The sequence below is a fragment of the Equus przewalskii genome, chromosome 10, assembly GCF_037783145.1.
Source record: "Equus przewalskii isolate Varuska chromosome 10, EquPr2, whole genome shotgun sequence".
In the NCBI taxonomy this organism is placed as follows: Eukaryota; Metazoa; Chordata; class Mammalia; order Perissodactyla; family Equidae; genus Equus; species Equus przewalskii.
This window is the reverse complement of record NC_091840.1, coordinates 49,076,136-49,102,002: the sequence shown is the minus strand read 5'-3', so window position 1 is coordinate 49,102,002 and position 25,867 is coordinate 49,076,136. Positions and strand designations below refer to the sequence as shown.

Here is a 25,867-nt window from a genome sequence, read left to right as displayed (position 1 = left end):
CCCTACCCCCAGGACTTAGATACTGAAACTGTCAAATACAGAATAGCTATATATAAAATATTCCGAGGAATAAAGGTTAGAAAAACAAAAATAAACAAGACTATTAGATATGACCACCACAGAGACATGAAAAGAACTAAATGGAACTTCCAGAAATACTGCTGCTAAAAGCTTCACTCTATATGCACACGCTGTGGGTGATCGTGTGGTAATCACCAGAAAGACTGATCAGGAGGCCAGAGGAATGGGGTTTGTGAGTTCAAAGGGTGATTCTGTTAGTGGTCAAAGTAGCCAGGAACTTGTCCCTGTAGTGGGTAAGAAAACATAAAAGAAGCCAGGGTCACAGGAGAATGCGAAGGGCCATCTAAGTCCCACTGCAGGTTCTGGCATACTAGATGCTGTGCTGGTTCAGCAATCTACCTATCCACACTGAGCAAACAGCAGGTAGGCCTCCAGCCCCACACGCTCACCCTTTCCGTAATTTTGCAATGTTATAATTCATTCTGTCGTTCAAGATACAACAGGGAATAAGTTTCAACCACTCACATTTTAGAACTTTCTTGAAAAAAGATCAAGCTGGTAGTTATAGTGACATGCAGATTTGTAATTTCTTGTCACTTATTCACATTGCCTTCTCTTGTTTACTTCTCACAAAACCAAAAGCATGCTAAAGTCATCTCTGGAAAACCTTGCAACCGCTGTTAAAATTGCATTTATAATCCCAATAAACTAATTTTAAAAATTCATGAACAAATAAAAACTTACCCTTTATTGAGTGTTAGACTTTCCTCTTCTGCTTCTGAAAGTACAATGACCTTAGTGGGTGTCTGGGGCTCACGTAGAGAGTAAATTCTAGCAATCAAAAGAGAAGAGAGCCAGCACTTAAAATTCTCTTTCTTTTCCCAAAATTGCCCTTTTGTCTCCAACTAGTCAGTTCTTGAGAATTTTCCTACCAGTTATCAAAAGCACTTCTTTGCCAAAGATCTTGCTGTTACTGACAAAGTAGCTTTTAACAGGAAGATTTCCTTGGGACCTGAAGAAATATTCTCTATCCTTACCAAAATTCTTTATCGGCCTACTCCATACGATTGCACCTTTGTCTCTCTCATCCCAAGTCCTTAGCCATAGGCACCTTATCTAGTCATCTCACCACTGCCCCGAAATCTTCCAGCTTTCCTCAGCTTCCCTTCCATTATACCCATCTGTCTCTGCCTATTAGACACCAGATCTCATCGGAGAAGGGACCACACCTCACTCTTCTTTATATACCAACTGGCTGGCAGAGTGAGTGACATTTAGCCTCGAATCTATACGTTTTTATTATATAAAGACACAATATCATGTCATCCCAATTTTCTCAAGGGGAAGTATAAAACTGGAAAAAAATTTTTACCAAAATCATTTTAACTTAAAATAACTTAAATTTTCAAAGTCTATACGGCTATCATTAAAAGGAGAAAGAAGTTTCCAAAAGGCAGCAGTATCATTATCATAAAGTCTTCATCAAATTAATCACTTATTTTGTCTGACCCCACTAAGAATTTTTAAACTTAGTTTGTTCCATTATCAATTAAATGCCATTTAATAAATGTTTTTAATGCAAATTTGACCCAATTGAACACACATTCATTGTGGTCTTCCTACATGCCTACAAGTGTTACTGACTTCAAAATACACATAAGTACTAGACAGTATATATTGTAATGAGGACTAGCAAAAGAAAAACAAATGCATTGAGTGGGAATTTCTTGTTACCCCCAAATTGTAAACAGGGTCCAAAGTTTAGGAAAAGAGAATACCCCGTATTTTAAAAAGAAGCTTCAATAACTAAGGCCAGATACGGCCTTTAGGGGCTAACATGAGGAAGATCTAGCCCTCTGCTCTCTCCCCACCATCTCCTCTTCCAGCACATATAAAAGGAAGATGAAGAGGGAGAGTGTCAAGAGTCCTTGGGAGAACAGTACAATGTTTGTAATGGGAGGGTATTCCCTTCTTCTTTACCCCTAAATCCAAAGCCAAATGGGTAGGCAGGGAAGGCTCTAAGAGAAACTAAGCCAGATTAGGGGTATCTATAATAAGGGGAGATGGGTATCTCAATTCCTAGCTGAATGTTAGATGTGCTGCAGAAAACTACAGGCCACCAAGGTAAGGGAATCCTTGGGTGAACCTGATATGTCATATCCTAGGGCTCGGGGCATGTGAACACTATATGGTATCTACTTCTCATATGGAAATTTCTGAAGGAGGTAGGCTGGAGCAGCATAGGAAAGGACTATGGTATAGTACGCCCAGTTCTCTGTGGCCCTTGGAGGACAGGGAAAAGGACCTCAGCAGTTACCATGGGTCCGTATGAAAGACCACAACAGTTAGGGTGAGAAGGCAGGAGATACCAAGTTGAAGACACTCCATCCTGAGAGAGGGTTCAGGGCATGGAGAGCTGACAGAACCAATGGGAGACAGAGCTCTGCAGTGATGGAGGGAGCTGGAGCCTAAACACTGCCCCCGAAGACACGCACACCATGTGTGCAGAGACTACCACATCGGTGGGGGCCACTAGCAGCAGATGGAACTAGATCAAACCAGGATCAAGGACATGCTGCCCCGCGGCCCCCATCACTGACAGACAACCAGTCAGGTAAGATGTCTGCCTCAGCTATCCCATTCTCCGTGCTCGCACTCTACAGGAGTTAGACCCAGAGGAAGGAGGAGGCAGCCTCCCTCCTTACACTTCTCCTCCTCCTCTGGGTACTGAGGTGAGGAGAAGAGTCGAAGAGCAGATCATGCCCTCTCCACTCATTTCAGGGTCTGACCTGTGATGGGGTTGAGACTGAAAGTGAGATCAGTTTTAAAGCGGACAGACTAAGTTTTAATAAGTAAAAGTAACCGGAAGCTATGAGATCTGCACACGTTGCCATTAAGGGATCAAGCATTCAGCAGGGAAGGAACACTTAGTAGAGCACAGTTAAAAGTAGTGATTAGGAAACATCAAACTGGAGGCAGGGCCGGCCTGCTGGCACAGTGGTTAAGTTCCCATGTTCTGCTTTGCTGGCCTGGGGTTCGCTGGTTTGGAGCCCAGGTGCGGACCTACACACCGCTTGTCAAGCCATGCCGTGGCAGGCGTCACACATATTAAAAAATAGAGGAAGTTGGGCATGGATGCTGCCTCAGGGCCAATCTTCCCCAGCAAAAAGAGGAGGATTGGCGGCAGATGTTAGCTCAGGGCTGATCTTCCTCAAGAAAAACAAAAAACAAACAAAAAACTGGAGGTATTTGTACCTCAGTCAGTCTAAATAAACTTTTTACATAAGGCAGATCCAGAAAGTGAACTAATAATAGAAATCTCTGTAGGATTAGAGTATTTAATCATACAGTGCAAAACCTGGAAGGAGCTTTAGAAATTATCAAAACAAACCTGCTCATTTTACAAACTGGAAACTGAGGCTTCCCTAAAAAGGAGTTAAAACCTCAAAGACAGATGTGGCACTGGGACAAGAATTCAAATCTCTCAATTCCCCATTATATTCTCTTTCCCCTATGCTAACCTACCTTCAAAAGAGGGACATGATGAAAACAGTTTTAGCAAGATTATTTTAACAGTACTTAGAGGTCAGATTAGGAGCGGAGAGCCTAGAGACGGGGGAGCAGTTGAGAGGTATAGCAGTAACTAAGACATGTAAGTTAGAGCACTTAGACGATTCTTCCATGACTGAGAATGGGTTACAAGAGCCATCAGACAAGTATTCCAAATTCCAATGACCCATTTAGCGGTACCTTCAGCTGTGAACTAAGTAGAAACAGAACCTTCCCACTCACAAAGCTCCAAGAGGTAAAAATAAACTGCACCTGATGACATTGTCTGACGTCAGCAGCACCACGTGGGGATCCAGCATTTCACTCGGATACCAGGCAGCGTGCTTAAGAGTCAGAGAGGCAGAGCTGGTGAAGAACCTCTCAGCAATCGGAGTGGTGCTGAAACAAAGATGACAATTTCCCAAAACACTTTGTAGAGCTTGCATGAAAAACCTTCTAAAGGAAAGTCTATTTTAACACTCTTTGCTCTTCTTTCCTTCAAATTTCTTTCTCTTAAATCTTGCTAAGAGAGCATTCAAAGCATCTATTCAATCAGTATCAAAGAATTGAAATAAAAATGCTTTCTAAATCGTGGGGTATTTTATTATACTGTACTTTACAAGGGATTTTAGACGTAGCACCTTATGTGATCCTTTTAGTAATCTTGTAGGGAAACTCCAGGGCAGATATTATCATTCCTACTGTGGAAACGAGGAAACAGAGATTTCAAAAGGAAACATTTTCAGGGGACCTAACCTATAAGTTGTGGAGCTAAAGGTGGGTTTCTACCTTATATTCATTTCAGTAGATCTTTCAGACTTGCACTTTTCTGGATTTGTTGAAAAAGAAAATAATACAGAAAAAAACAACTTAGTTAAACTTATGTGCAAACTGTCTGGCTCATAGGTAATAACTGCTTTTAAAAAATCTTATTTCTAGGGGCTGGCCCAGTGGCATAGTGGTTAGGTCCGCGTGCTCTGCCTCAGTGGCCCGGGGTTCACCAGCTCGGATCCCAGATGTGGACCTACGCACCACTTGTCAAGCCATGCTGTGGCAGGCATCCCACATATAAAGTAGAGGAAGCTGGGCACAGATGTTAGCTCAGGCCCAGTCTTCCTCAGCAAAAAAAAAAAAAAAAAAAAAAAGAGGAGGATTGGCAGCAGATGTTAGCTCAGGGTTAATCTTCCTCAAAAAAAAAAATCTTATTTCTACCTACTTGAAAAAATAGCCTGACTTCCAATGAGACAGCAATGTGACAATTCAGGCAGAATAAAAGTACAATCACACATATGCTATAAACATTATCATCACAAGAAGCAAACATGCAGACCATCTGGAGTACCCTGATGTTTCAATAGTAGCACAGTAAACATACCTTTAAAACTACTGGTCTTGTACAATTTTCTACATGTATTACAAATTATACAATAAACACTAAATGAAAATATGACTTACCTACAATTCACTGTTGATTTTCCACCTTCAAATTCAGAATTCTTCCCCCATCTTTTAGGTAATTCTAATACCATAATTCCTTTTATTCCTATAAGTGCTACGTGATGTTGCGTTGGACTTAACAAGACTTGATAGATTTCAAACAGAGGCGGATTTATGCAAAGCAATCTCTGGAAATTAAAGCAAACTGGTCAAAAGAGTTAATTTTAATGTAAATATATGTGGCAGTTACTTGGAAGCACAGTACTGCTTTAGTTTTCTCTAACTGTAGGATAATGAAGCATTCTGGATAAGTACTAACACTTGGGCCATTAACTGAAGAAATATTTTTAACCATTTTGATTGGAATGTTATATAAAATGTATCAAATTTCCCTACCTTGATAAATAAATACTACACATAGTTTCCCTTTTTATGATCAAGCTCCAGCCTACCACTTCAGTCTCAACTCTCCAACGTTCCCCACTTGTACTTCAAACGCCAATCAGATTAACTTGTATTTCTGGAAAATCATCGGGCTTTGTTATGCCTCTGTGTCTCTGCACAACTGTTCCTCTCCTGCAATGCCCTCATTTTCCATTTTTAGCTGCCTAACACATCCTTGGAGACTCAGCTTCTACGCACTTTCCTCCCAAGAAAATAGCCCTGATCTTCTGGCCAGGGATAAATGCATCTTTCTGTATTCCTATACTCTGGACAATTCTATGATAGTTCTTACCACTCTGTATTCTAATTATCCTTTTACTTGCTTATCCCACACAACTAACTATGAATTACTTGAGATCTCTTTCCTCTCTGTATCTTTAGCAAAGTATATGGCATATTGCTCACTGACTCTCAATATATGCTTTGGTGAAGAGACAAATGAAGAACTCACAAGTGTTAATAAATGATAATTACTATTTTATATTAGAAATAGTACAATAAGACAAAGAATGGCTTGAAGAGCTCCTGCAGGAGGTAAAACGCTGCTTTGCCCACGCAGATTAAAATGGAATAGTGATATTTTCAGGGGGTTCTGATAAGCTGTTTGTCTCGGCATCATATGCTCTCAAAACAATTCCCTTCTTCTACTAGTACTTCCTATTTCTTCTCTCATGACCATGTCAAATTCCCTTTTTTTCCCCTTTCTACTTTCAGTAATAAACCATAAGATTCCCAATGTATTGCTTATCCTTATGTATGGAGAATCACGCTAAGCCAAAATCCTTTTACACAAGACTGTTCTGAACATAAGAAGATCTCTATTAATTGTTATTGACGTAAGTCTTGTTTTGTTTTTTTTCAGCTGCCCTTTGCTGATTCTAATGAAACTGTTTTTCCTCCTGTCGGCAGTTCTTTCCTATCTTCTCAACCCCCAAGTTCTTTCTACTTAATTTTGACAGTACATCTCAAATCAGAGGCCACCTTTCTTCCGCTATACATACAATCTAATCACCTTAGATCACTCGTGATAATCACAGTATTTAGGGTTTTTCGTTGTTGTTTTCTTTTGTTTTTAAAGTCACTGCTCATGCTTTTGCTAATGTTTACGATGCAACTCATGCTAAGCTGCTTTCTTGCCTCCTCCAAGTTTTGGAGATTCTGGAGGACTGAGGGTCATTCAGACAGTCACCACTATTTACTGAGAGCTTATACATTCCAGGTACTCTGTGAAGTACCAGAAACACAAAAATAAGCAAGGCAGACATGGCTCCTGCCTTGGTGCTTACAATCTTGAAAAGAAGACAGACAACAAACAAGCATGAATAATTCATCATGATGTGCCAGGTGCTGCACAGTGATGTCGTGTGCTATCAGAATACTGCGTGCTGAGCATCCGACACTTACTCCTGTAAACTGATATTTTACAGTAAGTAGACTGTAGACTTGTGACCTATTTTCAGAACTGCAGAAACACTGCTAGCACCTTTTAAAATTCAAATAATTTCTCATCAACACGAATCAGACAACGGCACACAACAGATGTCATGCATTAGGATGGCTGCCAAGGTTTTCGATTTTTTAATCTCTCAAAGAAGAGTACTCATTTATTATAAGTAAACATTTCCACAAAGTACTATCGGATTACAGCAAGTGGGGAATACTTTCTGATCACACCCACTTTCACACGCTGCTGGCTTATCAAAAACAAAAATCCCTTCCAACTTTGGGGATGGCCTAACTTTCTAAACGGAAAAAGAAAGAATTAAGAGGGAATTCCTCCTCCATGGCAGGCACCAAACTTGGCGCTCTCAAATCTATTACCCGACATGAGGCTCGCAACAAGCCCAAGAGAAAGCTTAGGATGATCCCTATTACTTTATGAGCGTCACGTCTGGAAATAGGTTTCTCAGGACCAACCTACTAAAAACAGCAAGCGCACCCAGACTCCCCATCCCCTTATCCTGCTGTGTTTTTCTCCAGAGCACCTGCCTCACTGATAGTTTATTGATTATTCCATGGTCCTTCCCCTCCTCCCAGACCCGAGGGACTGAAGCACCTCGAGAGCACGAGTTCCTATAACAGCGTCGGGCACAGTGGCTGGAGTCAACAACCATTTGTCGAAGGAATGAGAGATACGGAAAGACAGGCTCTAACAGGTTATGCGGCCAGGCGGGAGGAGAATGAAATAAGGAAGAGAGACCTTCCCACCCGAAGCCGGACGTCTGCCCACCCTTAAACAGCGCATCTACCGGAAGACGGAAAATAGCCGGGATGGCAAGGGAACCGAAAGACCAGCTCAGATCCCAGCGGCGGGTCATTTCCACCCTCAGCCCGGCCGTACCTGGTACTGGGAGAGGGAGGACTCCTCTCCGGCGCCGCTGAGGCCCCGGAGGCGCACGACCAAGAAGGAGCTGCCGTCTGCATCCCACAGGAAGAGCTCCCCGCCGAGGCCTAACACCAGGTTTCTCGTTAGCAACGGCGGCGGCGGCGGCGGCGATGAGGGCAGTGATGAAGAGGCCGGCTTCTCAGCCTCGGCTTGGCTCTGGTTTTTCAGTCCTTCCCGCAGCCGCGAGAACACGACGTGGTTAGGGAGCCAGCTCTGCCACAGTTCGCCGTCGCCGCCGGGACCCTCGGCGGCCGCCATCTTTGGCCCGACTGCTCCCCTCACTCCAGTTGCTCAACCCGCCGCTGAGCCCAGCCAATCCGCGGCCCGCTGTCCCTGCTGCGGCCAATTATCGGGCAGGCAGCCCGGAAGCACGAGGCTAGAGTTGGGGCGGGGCTAAGACGAGACCAGCCCATCAGCCAGGGGCTCCGCCAGAGGAAAGCCAATCACCAGTCAAGTATTTATTCTGACGCCAAAGGGGGCGGGACGAGGTCAATAGGCCGCTAGCTGTTCAGAGCAAGCTTCGGTGCTGCGAGAAGTCACTACCTGGGAAAGTGCCTGAGACGTGTGTACTGGACACCCACACCTGGATAAACCTAGACATCCAAAACCTTCCTTCAAGATTTACCTCGCTCAATCCAGGTTGGGCTGACCTCACAAATGTCACTACTTCACTTACCCATCCTTGAGATGCCCAAATCTGTCTCCGTATGGGGCCGGCCGGTAAAACCACACTTCCCAGAATACCCTGCGGATCCAGCGTGATCAGCGCCCAGAAACTACAACTCCCAGGGTTCTGCGCGCCCCTGTGGGGCGGGGCTTTCTGGCGGCGACTCCCGCGAAGAGCAGATGGCAGAGCCGCTAGGGTCCCGGCACCGCTCGCTGTACAAACTGGTGGGCTCGCCCCCTTGGAAAGAGGCTTTTCGGCAGGTGAGTGTGGGGTTTGAGAAGCCTTGGCTGCGCCGTCGTCACTCCCCTCATCCGTCTGGAGCCGCGCTGTCCGGGCCTTCGCCTGAGCCCAGCCGGGGGAGGCAAGTGCCGGGAGCGCCTGGCCGGTGGAGGTGGACCTGGACCCCGCCTCCCGCCTGTGAGTCTGGGCTTGGTCACCGCTCGGCCGTTTCCTGGAATTTTTGGACTCCTGGGTGTGGGATTAACCCGGGCCGGTCCAGTCCCAGGAAGCCTTAATTTTGGATTTGGGTTTGTTTTAAATTTGAAGTGAGGTCGTGACCGCACCTCTGCACTTCTGCGGTAACACCACCGCCACCTGCTGCTCTTGGGTAGGTGGGCACCGAGAGAGGCACTTTGTATACCTACCTCATGCGAGATAGAAATTGTTTCTATTCTAGAGAGGAATCGAATAATTAGAAATATTTATAATTCCAGAAATTATTTCTATTCCAAATTGTTTCTTCTGAGCCTCAGTTACTAACTCTTAGCAGAGTTGTACCCTAACTCAGTACTGACCTCTTCTGAATTCAGCGTGCTTCCTGTAAGTAATAGGGCCTGCCTTTCCAGGAATCTCTGAAGTAGTGGGTATATCCCAGGAGAATAATCTGATGATAGAAATGACTGTTGACAGCAGGGTTTCTCAACCTTGGCTATTGACATTTTGAGGAAGATAGCTCTTTGTCATGGGGGGCTGTTCTGTGCACTGTAGAATGTTTAGCAGCATCTCTGGCCCCTACCCACTAGATGCCAGAAGCCCTACAACTAGAGTTGTGACAACCAAAAATGTCTCCAGGCATTGCCAGGTGTCCCCTGGGAGATAAAATCGCCTCAAGTCAAGAAACACTGTTGTACAGGGAGGCAGCTACCATAGCCTTATCTAGGATAGCAAGAATTTGGATGCAGTGGATGCTGTTAGCACCACCCAACCACTGAGGGAGCTGGCATTGAGGATAGAATATGAAATATGGTGATCTGGAAACACATGACCAAAGTATTGTAATTTCACCCGTCCACATGTGGATAAGGACTGGAGAGGAATATGGCAGAATAACAATAGTTAGAATTATAGTTGAAATTTTTTGTCTATAAATTTCCTTGAATGTTTTATCAACTAGTCTAAGAGGTTTTTTTTTCAAATGGAATTGCCTTTTTCCCCCCCTATCTTTCTCCTTCTCCCAAGGGATGCCTGGAGAGAATGAGAAACAGCCGGGACAGGCTCCTGAACAAATACCGCCAGACTGGAGGCAATATGCCAGAGAGAGCTCAGAACACCCTTCTGGTACAAGAGGTGATGGAAGAAGAGTGGAATGCTTTGCAGTCAATGAAGAGCTGTCCAGAGGCCTTGGCTCAGGTCAGGCTGGGATGTGTGTTTTCAGGAAGGGTGCTACAGCACCAAGAATGCCTAGTGTCCAGTACCTGTTACCCCAAGTCCTCTCAACTCATCCGTCCTCTAGCCCGCAGTCAGGATTCTAACTGCCTTTGACCCAGGTTCTTCTGTCCTTAATGTTAGACTCGTCTAGATTAATAGTTCGTACATGCCAGACTGTTAGTCTGCTGCATCATTGCAACATAACGTTTCGTAATTAGTTTCATCATCACTTATGAAACTCAAAAGAAAGAAATTTCACTCCTCGGCTCCATCGCTGGAAATTTTGATTGGGTAGACATGGGCTGGGAATGTCTCTCTTTTTTTTTTTTTTTAAAGATTTTTATTTTTTCCTTTTTCTCCCCAAAGCCCCCCAGTACATAGTTGTGTATTCTTCGTTGTGGGTTCTTCTAGTTGTGGCATGTGGGACGCTGCCTCAGCGTGGTCTGATGAGCAGTGCCATGTCCGCGCCCAGGACTCGAACCAACGAAACACTGGGCTGCCTGCAGTGGAGCACGCGAACTTAACCACTCGGCCACGGGGCCAGCCCCTGGGAATGTCTCTTTTTAAAAAAAAGATCCCCAGGGGCTTTCTGATTCTATTCTCAGTCGAGTTGGGATGTGGGTGTGGATAGGAAACCATTTACCGTGTATCAGGAGGAGCACTGGATTGGAAGTCAGTAGTTCTGGAATTTTGATCCTGGTTTTCCTGTTGCCTCTTTGAGCTTTAATTTTCACATTTATAAGATGAAGAAGATAATGTTGTCAGCCTTGTGAGGACAATATAAGAAAACATGTGGGAAGCTGCTTTGAAAACATCAAGGCTCTCTATAATAATGACACATTCTTTGGTGCCTCCTATGTATCCTACAGTAGTTCAGTGTTTGAGTTACGTAATCACAATCAGTACTCACAAATACCCTCTCAGGCAGGTTTTATTCCCACTTTACAGAGCCCCCTGAGGTTTACAGAGGCTAGGCACTTTCCACCAGTCACATAGCTCTGGCAGGACCATATACTTAGTGCTGCCCTATTCTGTCTCCCCTAAATTTGGCGCCATTATTTTGTCCCTGGGTGGTTAATTTAATCATTTGTTGATGACTTCTCAGCATGACCACATTACCATGTTGCCAGCACATTCTACAGAAGGACTTGACTGACTTCTTCAGTTAAATCTGAGTTCCTCAAGCCGGCTTCCAACTGTGAATCATTGTGGGGCTTGTCAGCTGATTATAACCTCAAGCCTCTGATGCCTCCACTTTCTCTTGCAGTTGGAGGAGCTGATGGACCTGGCTGTGCTGGAGGAAATCCAGCAGGAGCTGATTGACCAAGGTGACCTCTGTGAGCAGCCCTTCCTGCCTATATCGAGCTACTCTAATGCTGACCTTTTTGCTAAACACTATTAGTTCTTAACTCCCCTTCCTCTACTTCCATCTCCAGTTGAGTGTCCAGAAGTCTTTGTTTTCACTCTGAAGTCTTGGCTATCTGTCTTCCCAATAATAAGAGTCTTCAGTGTGCTGAAGACTCATTGCATGGTACTGTTTTCTCCTTATGACTACCCTACGAGGTAGTATGAGACAGGAGGAAATGGTATCTTACACAGGTTGCACAGCTAGTGGTGGAGTTGGGAAGCAAATGGATTCTGTGCGTCCAGTTCCCATGTTTATTCTCCCCTATAGTACCTCTCTATTAATAGACTAGTAGTAGTCCTGTTACCTTACAGGATACAGTGCATGATCAGATCTCTTGTGCTGCCTAATTTAAGTGCCTTCTCACTCTGTCCGTTCTTTACTGACTCCCCAGGGCCTTGTGAGCATCCCCTCCCTGAGGTATCCATAGCACCATAGAGCGCATAATTTCTCACCTTATGTATTAAGTTGTTTATCACATAGTCCTACCTTGACTTGGCTCAGTTTTATCATCTGTAAAGTGGAGATAATAGGCCTACCCTATGAGTTTGTTTGTCAGCTTAAAGAGCGTGTGTAGAAGACGTAGCAGCGCCTGGCGTAGAGAAAGCTTTCCACAGACGATAGCTATCATCATGAAGAGGCGGGACAGAGTGCTAAGATCCACTTCTCGGCTTTCCCGTTTTCACTTGTGTGGCTCTGGGCAAAGCATTTCCTCCCCCTGTGCCTCAGTTTCTTCTTTTTTAAAATAAAGATAACAGCAGCGAAGAAGTTAATATATGTAAAAGACTTAAAATAGCATTTGACACATAGGGAGTGCTAGGCGAGTGTTAGTTGTCGTTGTGATTGGTATTACTGGCTCTAGTTAGACTGTAGATTCCTTGGTTTTAGTTCTCTTTTCTCATTGATTCGCCCTTCACCCACCCCTACAAACCCTATCTTAGTGGTGAAACATAGGACTCACTAAATATTTCTTTTGGGGCACATTTAACTGAAAAATCTGAAGCAACAAGGATTTACTGTGTTCTGCCATACTCGGTCATAAGGAACACTCTAGAACACGGGTTGACAAACTTTCTGTGAAGGGCCGGATAGTAAATATTTTAGGCTTTGTGGTCCATACTGTCTCTGTTGCAGCTACTCATTGCTGTCGTAATGTGAAAACAGCCATTGACAATCCATAAACAAATGAGCATGGCTATGTTCCAATGTAACTTTATTAAAAAAAACAGAAGGTGGGCTGGATATGGCCTGTGAGCTGTGGTTTGCTGACCCCTGTTCTAAAGTCTAGACTGTGAGCTCATCAAGAGCAGGGACTGGTCTTTTTCATCTTTGTACCCCATACCTACCATGTACTAGATATTGTTGCATGTTTACTGAATGAATGAACACACAGATTCTGAACAATTCAGACTCTGAATCTGTGGACATTGGGGAACAGGTCATTTAAACCCAGCAGGGTGGGCCCGGCATCAGAAGTAAGCGCCCTGTAAGTATCAGCTTTCTCCAGTTGCCCTGAGACCCTCTACATCTCTGCTCCTGTGGCCTCTGGAGATGTATGTGAAACTTATCTCCTTGTCCCTTAGCCTCGCCACTTCTCCTCTTGTGGTCACAAGAAGGCAGACAGGAAAGGAGAGATCTAACACGATGAAGCCTCACAGAGAAGTAAATATCTAGTGATTGGTGGCATGATTTTGCCCAAATTTTTCTCTTGCGTGGATGAAGCCTTTGAAGGTGAAGCTTTGCATTAAAGACAGGGCAGTCTGGGTGAAACAAGGTAAAGCGCTCCAGCTGTCCTTTGCCTTGCAGAACAGTCCATCATCCGTGAATATGAGAAGAGCTTGCAGTTTGATGAAAAGTGTCTCAGCGTCATGCTGGCTGAGTGGGAAGCAAACTCCCTCATCTGTCCTGTGTGTACAAAGTAAGAGTTTTCAAAACCTTTTCGGCATTATTGGTTCCCACCCCCCGACTCCAAGGTGAGGGGAATTTCCCCCTAAACTTGTTGTCTGGAAAGGTTTGGGGATCCAGGCCCGCTGGCTGTGATACTCTGGGATCCCACTTCTGCTTCTAGGTACAACCTGAGAATAACCAGCGGTGTGGTCCTGTGTCAGTGTGGCCTGTACGTCCCGTCTCATGTAAGTGTTCCACACACAAATTTTGTGTCACCTCTTCCCACATGTATCTCCTGTCTTCAGGAAGCTTCAGTGGTGTGCTGGAACCCATTATGCACCTCTCTTCCTAGCTTCATGTTCTGTTCACAGTGGTAGCTGGAATCAGCCCTGGTGAGAATATATACAGCATGGAAATTGGCAAGCTCTGCAAATCTCAGTGTTCCCTGCCCACCCCCAGCCATTTGTTAAACACTTACTAATGTATCACTTCGTGAGCCTTATAGAGGGCCCAGTTCAGAATTGGAAACACTTGTATCTGATCTTCCATAAAAATTTTCCAGGTGTGAAGACACACCCATATTCAGAATTTAAGCTTCAATGATCTTAAAATACAGAAGGAGCCCTCTTATCTGACATGGTGGGGACCGAAAGTTTGTCGGTTGGTTAAAGTAGCAAATTACAAAAATGAAACATTTTATGGTAAGTTCCAAGCATAAAAATTTATTTGCCAGTCCTTGGGTAGGGCTCTGTTGATTGGAGAGCTGAGTCTTTTTTACATAAACCTCTCTTACCATGTGTAGTCTTGAGTTCCCAGTTTTGTTTTTGTAAAGTGCATCAAGAAGTTGAGTGCATAACTTGAGGATTTTTCCTCCCCTATCTTTCACCTAATTCAACAGCTCTTTAAAAAAAAATTTCTTTTAGCAACTTATCTTTTTGAGTGTTTCCTAAACATTCCACTTACTATCATAAAAGCATCATTCTCTTATTTCATTGGTTTACATAATATATAATGAAATGACTCAATTACAGTAGCCAGTTCAGTTAGCACAAACAGATCTGGGACCAAGCAGTGCTGGCTCTTAGTAAGGATGCGTTTGGCTGTGGGATGGGGGTGGGAGGGGGTTCAAAAGCGTAAAGGAGGCTAGAAAGCTGCTAGCTCTGAGTGCTCCTGGCAGTGGGTATGTTTGATAGCAGGAGTGGAGAGCATTGGGTCGTCTGGAGAGGCGATTACATGGAGATTGGTTAAGAGATCTTCATAGTACAATCGTGAGCCCAAGATCGTTGTTAAAGGCCAAGGGATCAAGCCATCACAGCGAGCCAGAGTTATGTGGGTTGGCATGAAGAATCCAGATTGTCAACCTGTTGACTATGAGGTAACGAAGATTAGGTTGTAGTTTGACTTTTTTTATATTTTAGTCTCCAGAGCTGACAGAGCAGAAGCTTCGTGCTTGTTTGGAGGACAGTGTGAATGAGCACAGTGCACACTGTCCCCACACACCCGAATTTTCAGTCACTGAAGAGACAGAAGAAAAGTCCAGCCTTCTCATGAGCTGTCTGGTAAGTCTCCCATGGGCCTCAGTGGGAAGAGTGGGTCAGTGGTTGGTTTTATTCCCACCCAGTAGAAATAATAGCTTAGAAAGAAAGAAGTGTTTAAAAATGCAGTTTGTTCTCTGAGGAATTTACCTTGAATGGAAAAGTGAAGGTAATGAGTCACTTCAACTAAAAGGCCCACCCTGCCCTGAAGGGGGACGGCACCGAGGCAGCGCAGGACCCTGGAAGGAGCGCTGGCCTGGAACCAGGAAGCCTGGCTTCACTGCCTGCTCTCCTTTGATTGGCAGCCGTGGGCTTAGATTCAGCTGATTATTTCCTATTCATGAGACCCAAAGAGGCCATCCTGGTGCCAGTTTGGCAGAAGGGTACAGGACAGGAAGCAGAGCAGGGCATCATCAGGCTTCAGGGAGAATCTTCACGGAGCACCAAGGGCTGGTCCTTGGCCCCCTAAGTGACAGCTCAGGTGTGAGAGAACAGGACCCCTCGAGCGGATATAGAGCCACCCTGGCTTAGAAGCCTTAAGCTTGCTGTAGGAACCAGTATATCTTGCAGTGGTCTGCGGATAGAGCTTCCAGGTCCCAAGCAAGGGGAGCTTTGGGATTGTGAGCACACTGCACTTAGGGAAGTCCAAAACGATGGCTTCCTACTGCGTGTTTATAGTTCATCCATGGCCCTCTCATTCTTTATGCAGTTTACCTATAGGAGTTGTTTTTATTATAAGCAGTATTGCCTAGTAACACAGCCAACATTTCACTTTTATCAAGTTTCTTCCGTAAGTTATTTAGTTCTACTCATTCATTAACAAAAAAATGTATTGAGGACTCATTTAAATTAAAAAATACACATTCTCTTGGGGCTGGCCCCGTGGCCGAGTGGTTAAGTCCACGCACTCCGCTGCCGGCGGCCCAGTGTTTCGTCGGTTCGAATCCTGGGCGCGGACATGGCACTGCTCATCAAACCACGCTGAGGCAGCGTCCCACATGCCACAACTAGAAGGACCCACAATGAAGAATATACAACTATGTACCGGGGGGCTTTGGGGAGAAAAAGGAAAAAAAAAATCTTTAAAAAAAAAAATACACATTCTCTTCCAGAGCTCAAGGCTAGGGTTGGTGATAAGAGAATGCAGAAATCAGGTAGTGCTCACTTCTAGGGAGCTGCAGGGGGAGGGCCTGCGGGAGTTCAGACGAAATGACTCATTTACGGATGAAGGCTTCCTGGAGGAGGCATTTAACCTTGGCTTTAAAGTGTGGGATGGTAAATATGGTGAGATCAGGGAAGAGCTTACTGGAAGATCCCCTAGTGAAGAACAAGGTGGAGAGGCAGAACACTTGTGGGGTGCATATGGAGAGCATCACGTTCTGCTCAGCTGGAGCATTGGGTCCATGAGGGAGAGGAGAGCCATGATCTGATAAGAAGGTCAGTACTGTGGCTGCAAAGGTGAGATGTTTTGAGTCAGAAACAACATTTAAGAGGCTGTCCCGGTACTCTGTGGGAGAAGCGGAGAGGCTGTCCCGGTACTCTGTGGGAGAAGCGGAGAGGCTGTCCCGGTACCCTGTGGGAGAAGCGGAGAGGCTGTCCCGGTACCCTGTGGGAGAAGCGGAGAGGCTGTCCCGGTACTCTGTGGGAGAAGCGGAGAGGGCTTGAACCTAGTGACAGTTGGGATGGTGCGGGTGGGATGGACATGAGAGGCTTAGAAAGTGAATTGATGAGATTGGGCAGCTGTGGATGTCAGGGTGGAGGAGTCAAAGAAGATGCGAGGTTTCAAGGCCAGGTAACCGGGCGTAGGTGGGGCCCTGTGTAGAAGACAAGGTTTGTGCAGAGAACTTTAGAGGTCAACCGTGGACATGCTGAAGCTGAGATTTTGGTCAGTCCTCCAGGTTTTGTGTGGTTAGGAGTGCAGGAGTGGAGCTGAGCGTGAGGGATAGGTTTAAACGTCGGTTGCTTCTGAATGATTGCGGAAGGGAATAGGTGAGATAATTCTCCCAAAGGAGGACTTGTCGAAAAGGCCACTAATTCTTGGGCCTTGCCTGCATTTTGGGTGTGGGGGAACAAGTGGGGCCTTAGTGGCGATGGAAGAACGGAGGCCAGAGAACAGAAGTGTGGAAGCCATGGAAATGAGTGCGTAGCAGCACTCACCAGAGAGACTGAAGTAGACATTGGTGACCTCATGTAGATGGTTTCAGTGGAATTAAAGGGTCAGGTAGCCACTACCTGATTTTAATTTTAGGAATTTGAGTGAATAGGAAGCCAAGAAGTAGAAATAGTAACTGTGGAATAGATTTTCCAAGAAGTTTAGCAATAAAGAGGAGGAAAGATGTTAACTTGGCTTTTTAGAAGGAAGAATGTTTGAGTGCATTTGTAAACGGAGGATTCCCTGGAGGGCTGGGGGTGGGAGTTGAAGGGTAGATAACGGGAAACAAGGGCCCAGAGCTGCCAGGAGGGATGGGACTGTGCTGGAGGGGGGCAGTGGGATTACATTTACTGAACTCTCAACTGTATACCAAGTGTTCTACACACACCATCCATTTCGTCGTGAGGTGGATACGGTCCCCGTTGTTAGGGAGGAAGCAGGGTCAGGTAAGTGCAGTGATCTGGCCTAAGTTGCACTGCTGAGACAGAGCTGGTCTCGGAGCCCGGGTGGCAGTGGTTCCAGCACCCCTGCCATTTCCTGCTCCAGCCTTGGGGCTGGGTAGAGGGACGCTGTTTTCCTTTGGATTGTATGAGACGAGAGACAGAGGGTGAAAGTTGGAGTAACACCTGTCGCTACTTGCTAGTGACTGCAGGTGCGGGCACCCCTCCCCTAACCACGCACAACTGCTTGCATTCTTGAATATGCAGCTGTTTTCTGGCCTTCATGCTCTTGCTATTTTCGTCTGGAATGCCTTTAGCTCCTCCCACTCAGTTCAAGGATCATTTGTATGTTTATTGAGCACCACTGTATGCCAAATGATGTGTAAAGCCTGACTCCTCGCATAGAACGGGGCAGGCCATCCTTGGGCTCCCACTGTGCCTGATGCTGCGTCCCTATAACACTACTGCCATTACCTGCTCCCGTCTTGTCCTTGAGGACAAGGAGCATATCTTTATTTTTACTCCCATTCCTTGCAAGGCAAAGATGAGAGACAGGAGTGAGAGGGAAGGGCAAAATTGTATTCAGTACGCTATCCCAGAGTTCGCCACTTTGAAAGGTAAATCATTTGGAATGCTCTGCAGCTCCAGTGTGTCACTAGACCTCTGGCTTCTCTGAAGGGGAATCAAGGACATTGGGTTCAGTGAGGCCAGGCTGTCAGGTGATTCAGCATGGATGTTGAGGATGAGGCAGAGGAGGGTATGGTTAGAGGTGGTAACATGCAGCCACAAGACTCGGAATGTTTGAGATGTGAGAGAACAGTGGTCTAGGGTGGTCATGGGGACGGAATGTGACCAGAAAGCCAAATACATTACCTGTGGAAATGGAGTCAAGGGGAAGGACAGGATTCCTTAGCAGTGGTGGGCTGAGCTGTCGAGGAGTCGGGAGCCAGTCTCATACTCGGGTGCTTACTAAGTTAGGGGAGACCAAGGTGCTCTAGAATTAGTGGGCCTCCGGGCCTGATTCTGCCTGCAGTGAGCGTGTACATTGTTCCTGTGACACATGCCTGTTCCAATCTCTTCTCCTCCCTGCCGGGCTATAAAAGCTGCCAGCTATCCAAATTCTGAAAAATCTTTCTGGTCTCCAGTTTCCTGAGGGTGAGGGTATTTAGTTAGTCCATCTCCAGGATTTAATCTTAGCTCGAAGGCCCCACTGCTGCTGATGCTTTCACAGGCTTTCACTGTGAAGCTGCAGGACAGAGGTCCAGTGAAGCCTGAAAGCAGGCTCATCAACGGCCTCTGACCACTACACCTGGAAACCCATCTCCTAACTAAGTGAACGTGGCATCATCTCCTCCGTAGGAACCCCCGTTGCAGCGTGAACATCATCACTGATTGCAGCTTTTACCCACCCAGATACTGAGATAACTCCCATCACTGGAATACAATTTGAGCTGACTTTTTTTCTGTTTAAATCCAGGCTTGTGATACATGGGCTGTGATCCTCTAGAGCCAGCCTCCACTCACGTCACCCTGCTGGGCTGGAAACAACGCGTTCCATCTGAGAAGGGGCCCTGTAAATACAAACCTTTTATTTCTAATTTATTTTGTATTAAATCTTTTCAAACGTTTCTGCTCTTGGTGTTTTTTAATGCAGGTTGAAAGGGAAGAAACAGAAAAAGACAAATCATTTTAGAGGAGGATAAACCAATTTTACTGTCCATCACTGCATTATACAAAAATCTAGAAATAATAGATCTGTTGAGAAGAAACGAATGAATAGTAAATAAGAGGGCAACAGAAATAATTTAGATTTGAATAATTTTCCATGATATTAGGATGAAAACCATTTGAAAGCGCGTGTGTCTGCCTCCGGCGTGGGTCTGTTCACTGCCTGAAGCCCACCACATAAGTAAGGCGTTCAGCACCCTGCCTGCTCTACTGGCTCTTGACAAAACCTTTGAGGTCTTCGAGGAAAGTAATGTACTCCTGGTGCTCCAGGGCTGTGCTGAGCTCCACCAATTCATCCGCAAAAGTGTTGTCCACCCCTCGGTCCGCAAGGAAATCCATTAGGTGGTCATATAAGGCCTACAAGGAGAAACAACACTTACTAGCTAAAAAAGAAAACAAACAAAACTTCCTCTGTAACACTTATTAATTAAAATGCTCCTCTGTCCCTCCTTGGACTGGGACCCTCCCCTGCAAGGCCCGAGAGCACTCCCGTCTCATCGAGTACTCACCCAGTCCAAGGAGTCCGTGTTGAGTGTGTAATTTGTGTCCTTCCATTCAGACTCGCCTGTGGACTGAAAGCTCACTTCCCTGATGGAGAAAATGTCACTCTCGTCCTCCTCCTCTTGTCCAACCTGAGAAGAGACAGTATTTGGGGAAACTGAAGGGTTTTCCAGGACAAGCCAGACTCACACAAAGAAAAGGGACTATTAACAGCTTGAAACTCACCAGATTTTAACCTTTCTTCCTCATCACCCACCTCTCTTCCCCTGCTTTGTGCTGGTCTAAGCTAGAAAATGTTAACATCCGCTAAATGGGGCCAGGAAGGTCCCCGGAGGCCCTCTTTGTCCCCAGGGGTGCCAAGGGGCTAGCATCCATCCTACATACCTCATCTTCTGGATAGTGACAGTCCAGCACAAGGGCCTTCTTGCCGCCATTCTTTATAACTTCAACCACGAAATTGGGAGTGGATGTCAATTCAGGCTGGGGAAACAGGAACAAGTCAGCACGTGCCACTGTTGGAAGGGTCAGCTGCACGGACTAAAGGTCTCAGACAGATTGTGGGGGTGCGGGAGATGTCTTATGGCCACCACTACTAGGATATTGTTTAGACATTTTTAAAGTCTTATGCTACAGCCCTCCCAAATAAGGAGTCATTAGAATCTTAAGCACGTTATTAAAGCTACATGGCATTGGCTGGCCCAGTGGTGCAGTGGCTAAGTTAGCGTGCTCCGTGGTCCATATCCTGGGTGAGGACCTACACACTGCTCATCAAGCCACGCTACGGCAGCGTCCCACATACAAAATAGAGGAACACTGGCTCCGATGTTAGCTCGGGGACAATCTTCCTCACCAAAATAAACAAACAAATAAAGCTACATGGCAGCTGGTTCAGGAGATTGGGCTGAACTCTTCCTGTAGATCCTTTCTAGACTATTCACTTATAGAGGACAGAGCATCATATTTAATACAGTGCATATTTAGTACACATTTCACTTCTGTTAGCATCCTACTTGTTTAAAGAATATACTAGGTTTAGAATTAATAAATCTGAATTCCAGCCTCAGCTATGTGCCAGTTAATCTTCCTGGGCCTGTTTCTCCATCCATACACTGCAAAGCTGGCCTAAAGCTCCACGACCTCTTTCCAGCTATTTACAGACCAGGACCAATGGCCAGGGCATCTGGCTAACTGGCCATCCTAAGGGCTGGATAATCACAGCAACTCTCCCTTTGCTGGTGAGCCATCCAATGTCAGTGAGATCTTAGTCAGGGGCGGGCGCCTGAGATAGAAGCACACCAGGGAGCTGTGCTCTCTGTGCTAGGTCATGAGACAATACTGATGCCTGCCTAGTCAGGAAGTCTGGGGACCCTGTGGCCCTCATCCTGGCTGGTTTCTAGGCCAAGCACACTGCTTCCTAAAATGTTTGAAGACTGGGTACCATCGAAGTCCAACTAAGAGGGCCAGTAACCTAAGGAAAGACCCTGCCAAAATCTCTGTGGAACTCTCTGATGCCCTGGCTTTGCTACCTTGGTTAAGTGGCTGGTGTTAATGCCAGCCTGGCCATGCCAGAACATTCTCACGTAGAAACAGTCCAAACGATCATTTCCGATATCAAGCACCTCCCTATCAGGGGAAGGGTTAGGGCCGTTTCACTTCCTTTCCACGAAGAGAAAACAGGCCAAACCAGAAAGCCGAAGCCTGCAGACGGCAATTGACATGGTCCCCGGGAAAGAAAAGGGGCCACACAGTTCGGGTGCTAAAGCTGGCCAGAAACTACAGCTCTACAAGTCAAGTCCCAAGGATGGTTGTCCTTTGCCTTCTCTCCGACTAGCATTAGAGGAATTAAAAAAGATACACAACACAACGCAACAAAAATGATGCTCCTGCTCTAAGTCCCTGGAAGAGCCTGTGAGAATGCTGAGCTAAAGGCCGGTTACAGTGTTACAAGCTCACCTCCTGTTCTTCAACCTTCTGCCCTTGGGAGGGCTCCTCCTCCCCAGCAAATGTTGGTGGGATGCTGTTGTTAATATTGAAAGTGACAGTGATCCTAGAAAGGAGAAGGAAAACACAACAGACTGTAGTTTTAACTGAGTAGTTAAACAGCCTGCTACAGTTACACATGCTTGTTGAGACAATGTCTCTGTCTCAGCTGGCTTCACATCTGCATTATTTGCAGAACCTCCACAAATGCCTGGCTGGCTGCATCCCACCCTGAGATGGATTTAGCAGGTCTGAAGTGTGCTTACTATGTGCCAACTGCTGGAAGTCAAATGAACAGGCCCTAGTTTATCTCAGCCAAATACACTCATCAGGCCAGCATCCCAGGGCTCACTGCCAACATGTGTCCCTGTTATCTCGTGGCCACAGCTAGCTGACACTGCCCTCCCTAGTCTTCCCAGGACACCCTCAGGTGGTGGTGAGCAGCTGAGAAGCTGGTGGGATGGAATAGAAACCTCCTTTAAGAGCTTTTCTCCGTTAGAAAACCTGCCTCTGGGAGGAGGAGCGCTGAGGGGGTGTCGCACCGGCTGAGGACCAAGAGCAGGAAGGCCCCAGGAAGGGGGGGCCTCACAAAGGACAATAGCTGCAGTGCAGGTTCATTCTCCAGATTAGTTGTGGGAAGTTTTATCATCACAAAGCAGGCCAGAAACACCAACTAATGACAATTTTAAGGTGCAAGAATCCTCACTTGACAAATAATGTTCCAAAGTCTGAGTCCAAATTTGGCGAGATTTGGAACTAGCACTGCCACGCTGCACAAGTCCAGCAGGCGCCCTGCAGACAACGCACACTGCAGCTGCTGCCTCTGGAGCTGTGCTGACCGGCTGCCTGGCCAGGAAGCTACCTTCCCACAGAACAATGGTGGTGTGAGGTTCAGCCATGAAAATTTATCTCATCTGCAACAGTGCTGACCAGGCTGAGCTCCAGGGCACAGAAATGCTGTTATGTTCATTAGAACATTATTTATAATGGCCCCAACCTGGCTATAACTTACCCTAGGAAAATGGTTTAGGTGAAGTTACAGAATACACAATTGATCAACGTATGGGAAAAAAACACATTGTACCACTAGGCAAAAAAGAATCAGAACCCTACTTCCCAACATATACAAAAGGTCACTCAAAATGGATCACAAACTTAAACATCTGAACTACGTCAAAAACTCCCCACCGTTCTAACGGCAGCTTTTATAGTGTAACCCCATCCTCTTACACAGGAGTTACACATCTTGCATTTTCACCTACTGTAAGCATCAGAGAGCAGGGCCTTGTTTGGCTCAGCCAGAGCCTGCAGTGTAATGAGTCAGCACTGTAGACCTGAGCTCAAACGGATTCTATGAGTGCAATAAGAAGCCCTGAATTTGCATGCCTAGATTCAGGCAGGGGAGGGCCTCCCTCACCAGTAAGGGTTTACTGAATGACCGCCTCTGCTGCTCCCAGACTTCCAGCTACTTCCATGCTACTTCTCCTTATTAACCAGCCCACAGCAAATGTGTGCAGTGAACGAACTACCTGGAGCTTCTACCGTTATCCCAGTGAACCCTTCTGTCTCCTGGAAACCATGTGTCAAAGTGCCTGCCTTGACTCGAGGCTGTTCCGCGATGCCTCAGGGCAGGTCCCGCAGGGTTATGCATTTGCTCCCCCCGAGTCCCCAGGCCCCCACTACTTACTTTTCTCCAGCAACTTTCCGTACTAATTTGGCTTCTGTCCCATTCACTTCCAGCTCCCATCCTCCAGACATCTTGGGGAGGGATTTATGCTTCTGTATCTTCTTTTCCTCCTTAATTTCATCACTCAGGAATTCAACAAAAGCTTTGTCCCCTACAATGAAAACCCATAAGACATAGAAAAAGATCCAATCTAAAACATAAAAATAACCTTAGTTACTGCAGCGAGAAATCTGGACTCGGACTGTTTCTAATACATCTGCTATTAACGGTAGCTCTGGGAACTTATTCCAAGTCACATCCATTAGGCATTTCCTCATCTGTAAAAATGCCCTTATGCCATCAGTAGGAAGCTGAGCTTCTTCTGGAAAAGTGACTGCCAATTTGAGCCATGCTGAGGCTTATAAGCCAGAAAGGCGTTCCCACAAAGGAAGAAGGTGTTCCAGAGAAGCATGGTTTTCAACACAATCTTAAACCTTTTAGAACAAAGAGCGTAGTTACACACGCCCAGGATACATACCAAAGTTTCAAAGAGGTATTCAGTTACAAATTAGCGGGTCAAGATAACCACGAAGTGGGGAAAGGGATTAATACCGTCGTTACCCACAGGAGGTCGGAGGGGAAGGATGCATTCTTCTCCTAAGAGCGCATTCTTTAATGGTCAAGTCAGATTGTACAATGTATGTCTGATGGGCCATAAATCAAGCCGAATCCATTTTGAACCAGAATGGCCAGCCCACATACCTCAACATGTGAAAATTTCTTGTCACCCTCTTTCGCTTGCCAACCGACATAACCACGCTACTTTTAACCACTACCTTGAACCTTCCCAAAGTTCCATTTTCGAAAGACTAAGGAGAAAGTCGGCCTCCAGATTTAACTGTGTCTCTCCCCGCAAAACGAAACACTTGGAGGACGGGGGGAAAGGGGAAATGTGATCACACGTGGGTTTAACCCTCTGGTTGTCAATCAGTGGGAAACCGTTCCGGACCTCGGGCGCGGCTCCGGGCGGTCCACGCGCGGTCTACACTTCCTTGCCCGGCCCCAGACCCCCACCGCATCCAGGACTCTGCCCCTCACAGCCCGGCCCACGTGCGCGAGACTCACCCTCGGTGTGCAGCGCGCCGCAGCCGCAGGCGCAGGGCCCGCGAGGCCGCAGGAGGCCGGGCCGCCGCTCCGACTCCGCGCGCACGCTGAGCAGCCCGAAGGGTCGGCCGCACGGGCGCGGCGCGGGCTGCAGCAGCTGCCGGAGCGGCGGGGAGGGCGCGGCGGCGCGGAGGCCGGCGACGGCGGAGCCGAGGGCGCGGGGCACGCAGCGCAGCAGCGGCAGCATCGCGCAGGCGGCGGCGGCGGACACGTGCGGATGCGAAGGACGCCGGGGCCCAGGCGGCCCCTTGACCGAGCGCGCCGCCGGAAGTCCCGCCCCACCCCGCCCGGGAAGCGCTTCCGCGCCGCCGCTTTGCTCAGCGCGGGCACCGTGGGCGGGACTGCGCCCTCTGCTGGGGGCCTTCGGTGCAGCCTCCCGGGGGCTCGAATCCGGTAACCGAACTTTCTGGAGCTGAGCAGGCCTGAGTATGGTGTCAAAGGCTTTCTGTTTAATTTGCCAGCCTCAGTTCTCTCCGGCGACTGCTCTCCACATTCCCATCTACTGTTCTCGCGGCACGCCAGGCTTTCTGTGACTTCAGTGCGCTCTTTCTGCCCCAAACTCGCCAACGACCAGCCTCCAAGGTCATCTCCCTCAGGAGGCCTTCCTGGAGACTCCCCCTCTCCTCCGCGAAACAAACAGGAACTCACGCCCGTGCGATCCGGCCTCTCTGCTTCATCCTTGTCTCAGCGGAAAGCTCAGCTCGTGGCACTGCTGGTGGACCTGGCAGCCTCCCCTGCTCCCCCAGAGGGGAGCTGCGGGAGGGCAGGATTCCTGGTTAATTCCTGCCGCCGCCCCTCCCTTTACCCTCCAAATTTGCACCCAATTTTTTTTTATTTTTTTTTTTTAATTTGAGGAAGATTAGCCCTGATCTAACATCTGCTGCCAATCCTCCTCTTTTTGCTGAGGAAGACCGGCGCTGAGCTAACATCCATGTCCATCTTCCTCTACTTTATACGTGGGATGCCTGCCACAGCATGGCTTGCCAAGCGGTGCCATGTCCACACCCGGGATCCGAACCGACGAACCCCGGGCCAACGAAGCAGAATGTGCAGACTTAACCACTGTGCCACAGGGCTGGCCCTGCACCCAACTTCTGATGCAACATCATTCTTCTGGGAGCAAGAAGCCATGGCTTACATCAGATTTAGGTTAAGAACCGATGTTCCTACCTTACCAGGACATGTAGGATACATAAGGTACCAAGCAAGTAGGTCTTCCCAAATTAGTGGCCAAGATAAGACTAATACTTAAAATATT

General features: G+C 46.8%; 3 protein-coding genes across 8 annotated transcripts in view; 1 reads left to right on the top strand and 2 right to left on the bottom strand.

Annotated features, from left to right (window-relative positions):
• NUP88 (nucleoporin 88) overlaps positions 1 to 8,579 on the bottom strand; it is a 28,967-nt gene extending 20,388 nt beyond the window's left edge. The window contains exons 1-4 of one of the 3 annotated variants that reach the window (XM_008535599.2): positions 7,793 to 8,579; positions 5,026 to 5,195; positions 3,844 to 3,969; positions 766 to 852 (exon numbers count right to left, since the gene is read on the bottom strand). In XM_008535599.2, the coding sequence (XP_008533821.2) occupies positions 766 to 852; positions 3,844 to 3,969; positions 5,026 to 5,195; positions 7,793 to 8,095 (686 nt within the window). In that variant the 5' untranslated portion in view covers positions 8,096 to 8,579. The remainder of the gene's footprint in view (positions 1 to 765; positions 853 to 3,843; positions 3,970 to 5,025; positions 5,196 to 7,792) is intronic. The other 2 variants (XM_008535600.2, XM_070563087.1) reach the window with 2 other exon arrangements.
• A 52-nt stretch (positions 8,580 to 8,631) lies between these two features.
• On the top strand, positions 8,632 to 19,198 carry RPAIN (RPA interacting protein). Of its 4 annotated transcripts, none has more exons than XR_011523615.1 (8): positions 8,632 to 8,764; positions 9,963 to 10,133; positions 11,419 to 11,479; positions 13,140 to 13,218; positions 13,363 to 13,474; positions 13,625 to 13,688; positions 14,862 to 15,002; positions 19,048 to 19,198. XR_011523615.1 is itself a non-coding variant. In XM_008535597.2 (7 exons), exons 1-7 carry the CDS (start codon positions 8,684 to 8,686, stop codon positions 19,075 to 19,077), a joined length of 660 nt encoding a protein of 219 aa, XP_008533819.2. In that variant the 5' UTR covers positions 8,632 to 8,683; the 3' UTR covers positions 19,078 to 19,198. The 4 variants fall into 4 exon arrangements, 1 of the variants encoding a protein (XP_008533819.2); XR_011523614.1 differs by having other exon boundaries at positions 11,419 to 11,488; XR_011523616.1 differs by lacking the exon at positions 13,140 to 13,218 and having other exon boundaries at positions 11,419 to 11,488.
• Positions 19,199 to 19,257: 59 nt separating this feature from the next.
• Positions 19,258 to 25,694, bottom strand: C1QBP (complement C1q binding protein). The gene is made up of 6 exons (XM_070563088.1): positions 24,571 to 25,694; positions 23,467 to 23,617; positions 21,753 to 21,846; positions 20,184 to 20,279; positions 19,808 to 19,930; positions 19,258 to 19,655 (listed from the first exon to the last, which is right to left on the bottom strand). The coding sequence occupies exons 1-6, from the start codon at positions 24,794 to 24,796 to the stop codon at positions 19,506 to 19,508; spliced, it is 840 nt and encodes a 279-aa protein (XP_070419189.1). The 5' UTR covers positions 24,797 to 25,694; the 3' UTR covers positions 19,258 to 19,505.
• Positions 25,695 to 25,867: the final 173 nt, after the last annotated feature.

Bases quoted from the DNA above. Each gene is read 5' to 3' on its own strand.
- RPAIN (XM_008535597.2), top strand. From the start codon at position 8,684: ATGGCAGAGCCGCTAGGGTCCCGGCACCGCTCGCTGTACAAACTGGTG. The intron at 13,475-13,624 runs GTAAGAGTTTTC...TTCTGCTTCTAG, and splicing joins ATCTGTCCTGTGTGTACAAA to GTACAACCTGAGAATAACCA. The intron at 15,003-19,047 runs GTAAGTCTCCCA...GTTTAAATCCAG, and splicing joins GCCTTCTCATGAGCTGTCTG to GCTTGTGATACATGGGCTGT.
- C1QBP (XM_070563088.1), bottom strand. From the start codon at position 24,796: ATGCTGCCGCTGCTGCGCTGCGTGCCCCGCGCCCTCGGCTCCGCCGTC. The intron at 23,618-24,570 runs GTGAGTCTCGCG...TTTTCATTGTAG, and splicing joins CGGCGCGCTGCACACCGAGG to GGGACAAAGCTTTTGTTGAA. The intron at 20,280-21,752 runs GTGAGCTTGTAA...CTGTTTCCCCAG, and splicing joins AGAAGGTTGAAGAACAGGAG to CCTGAATTGACATCCACTCC.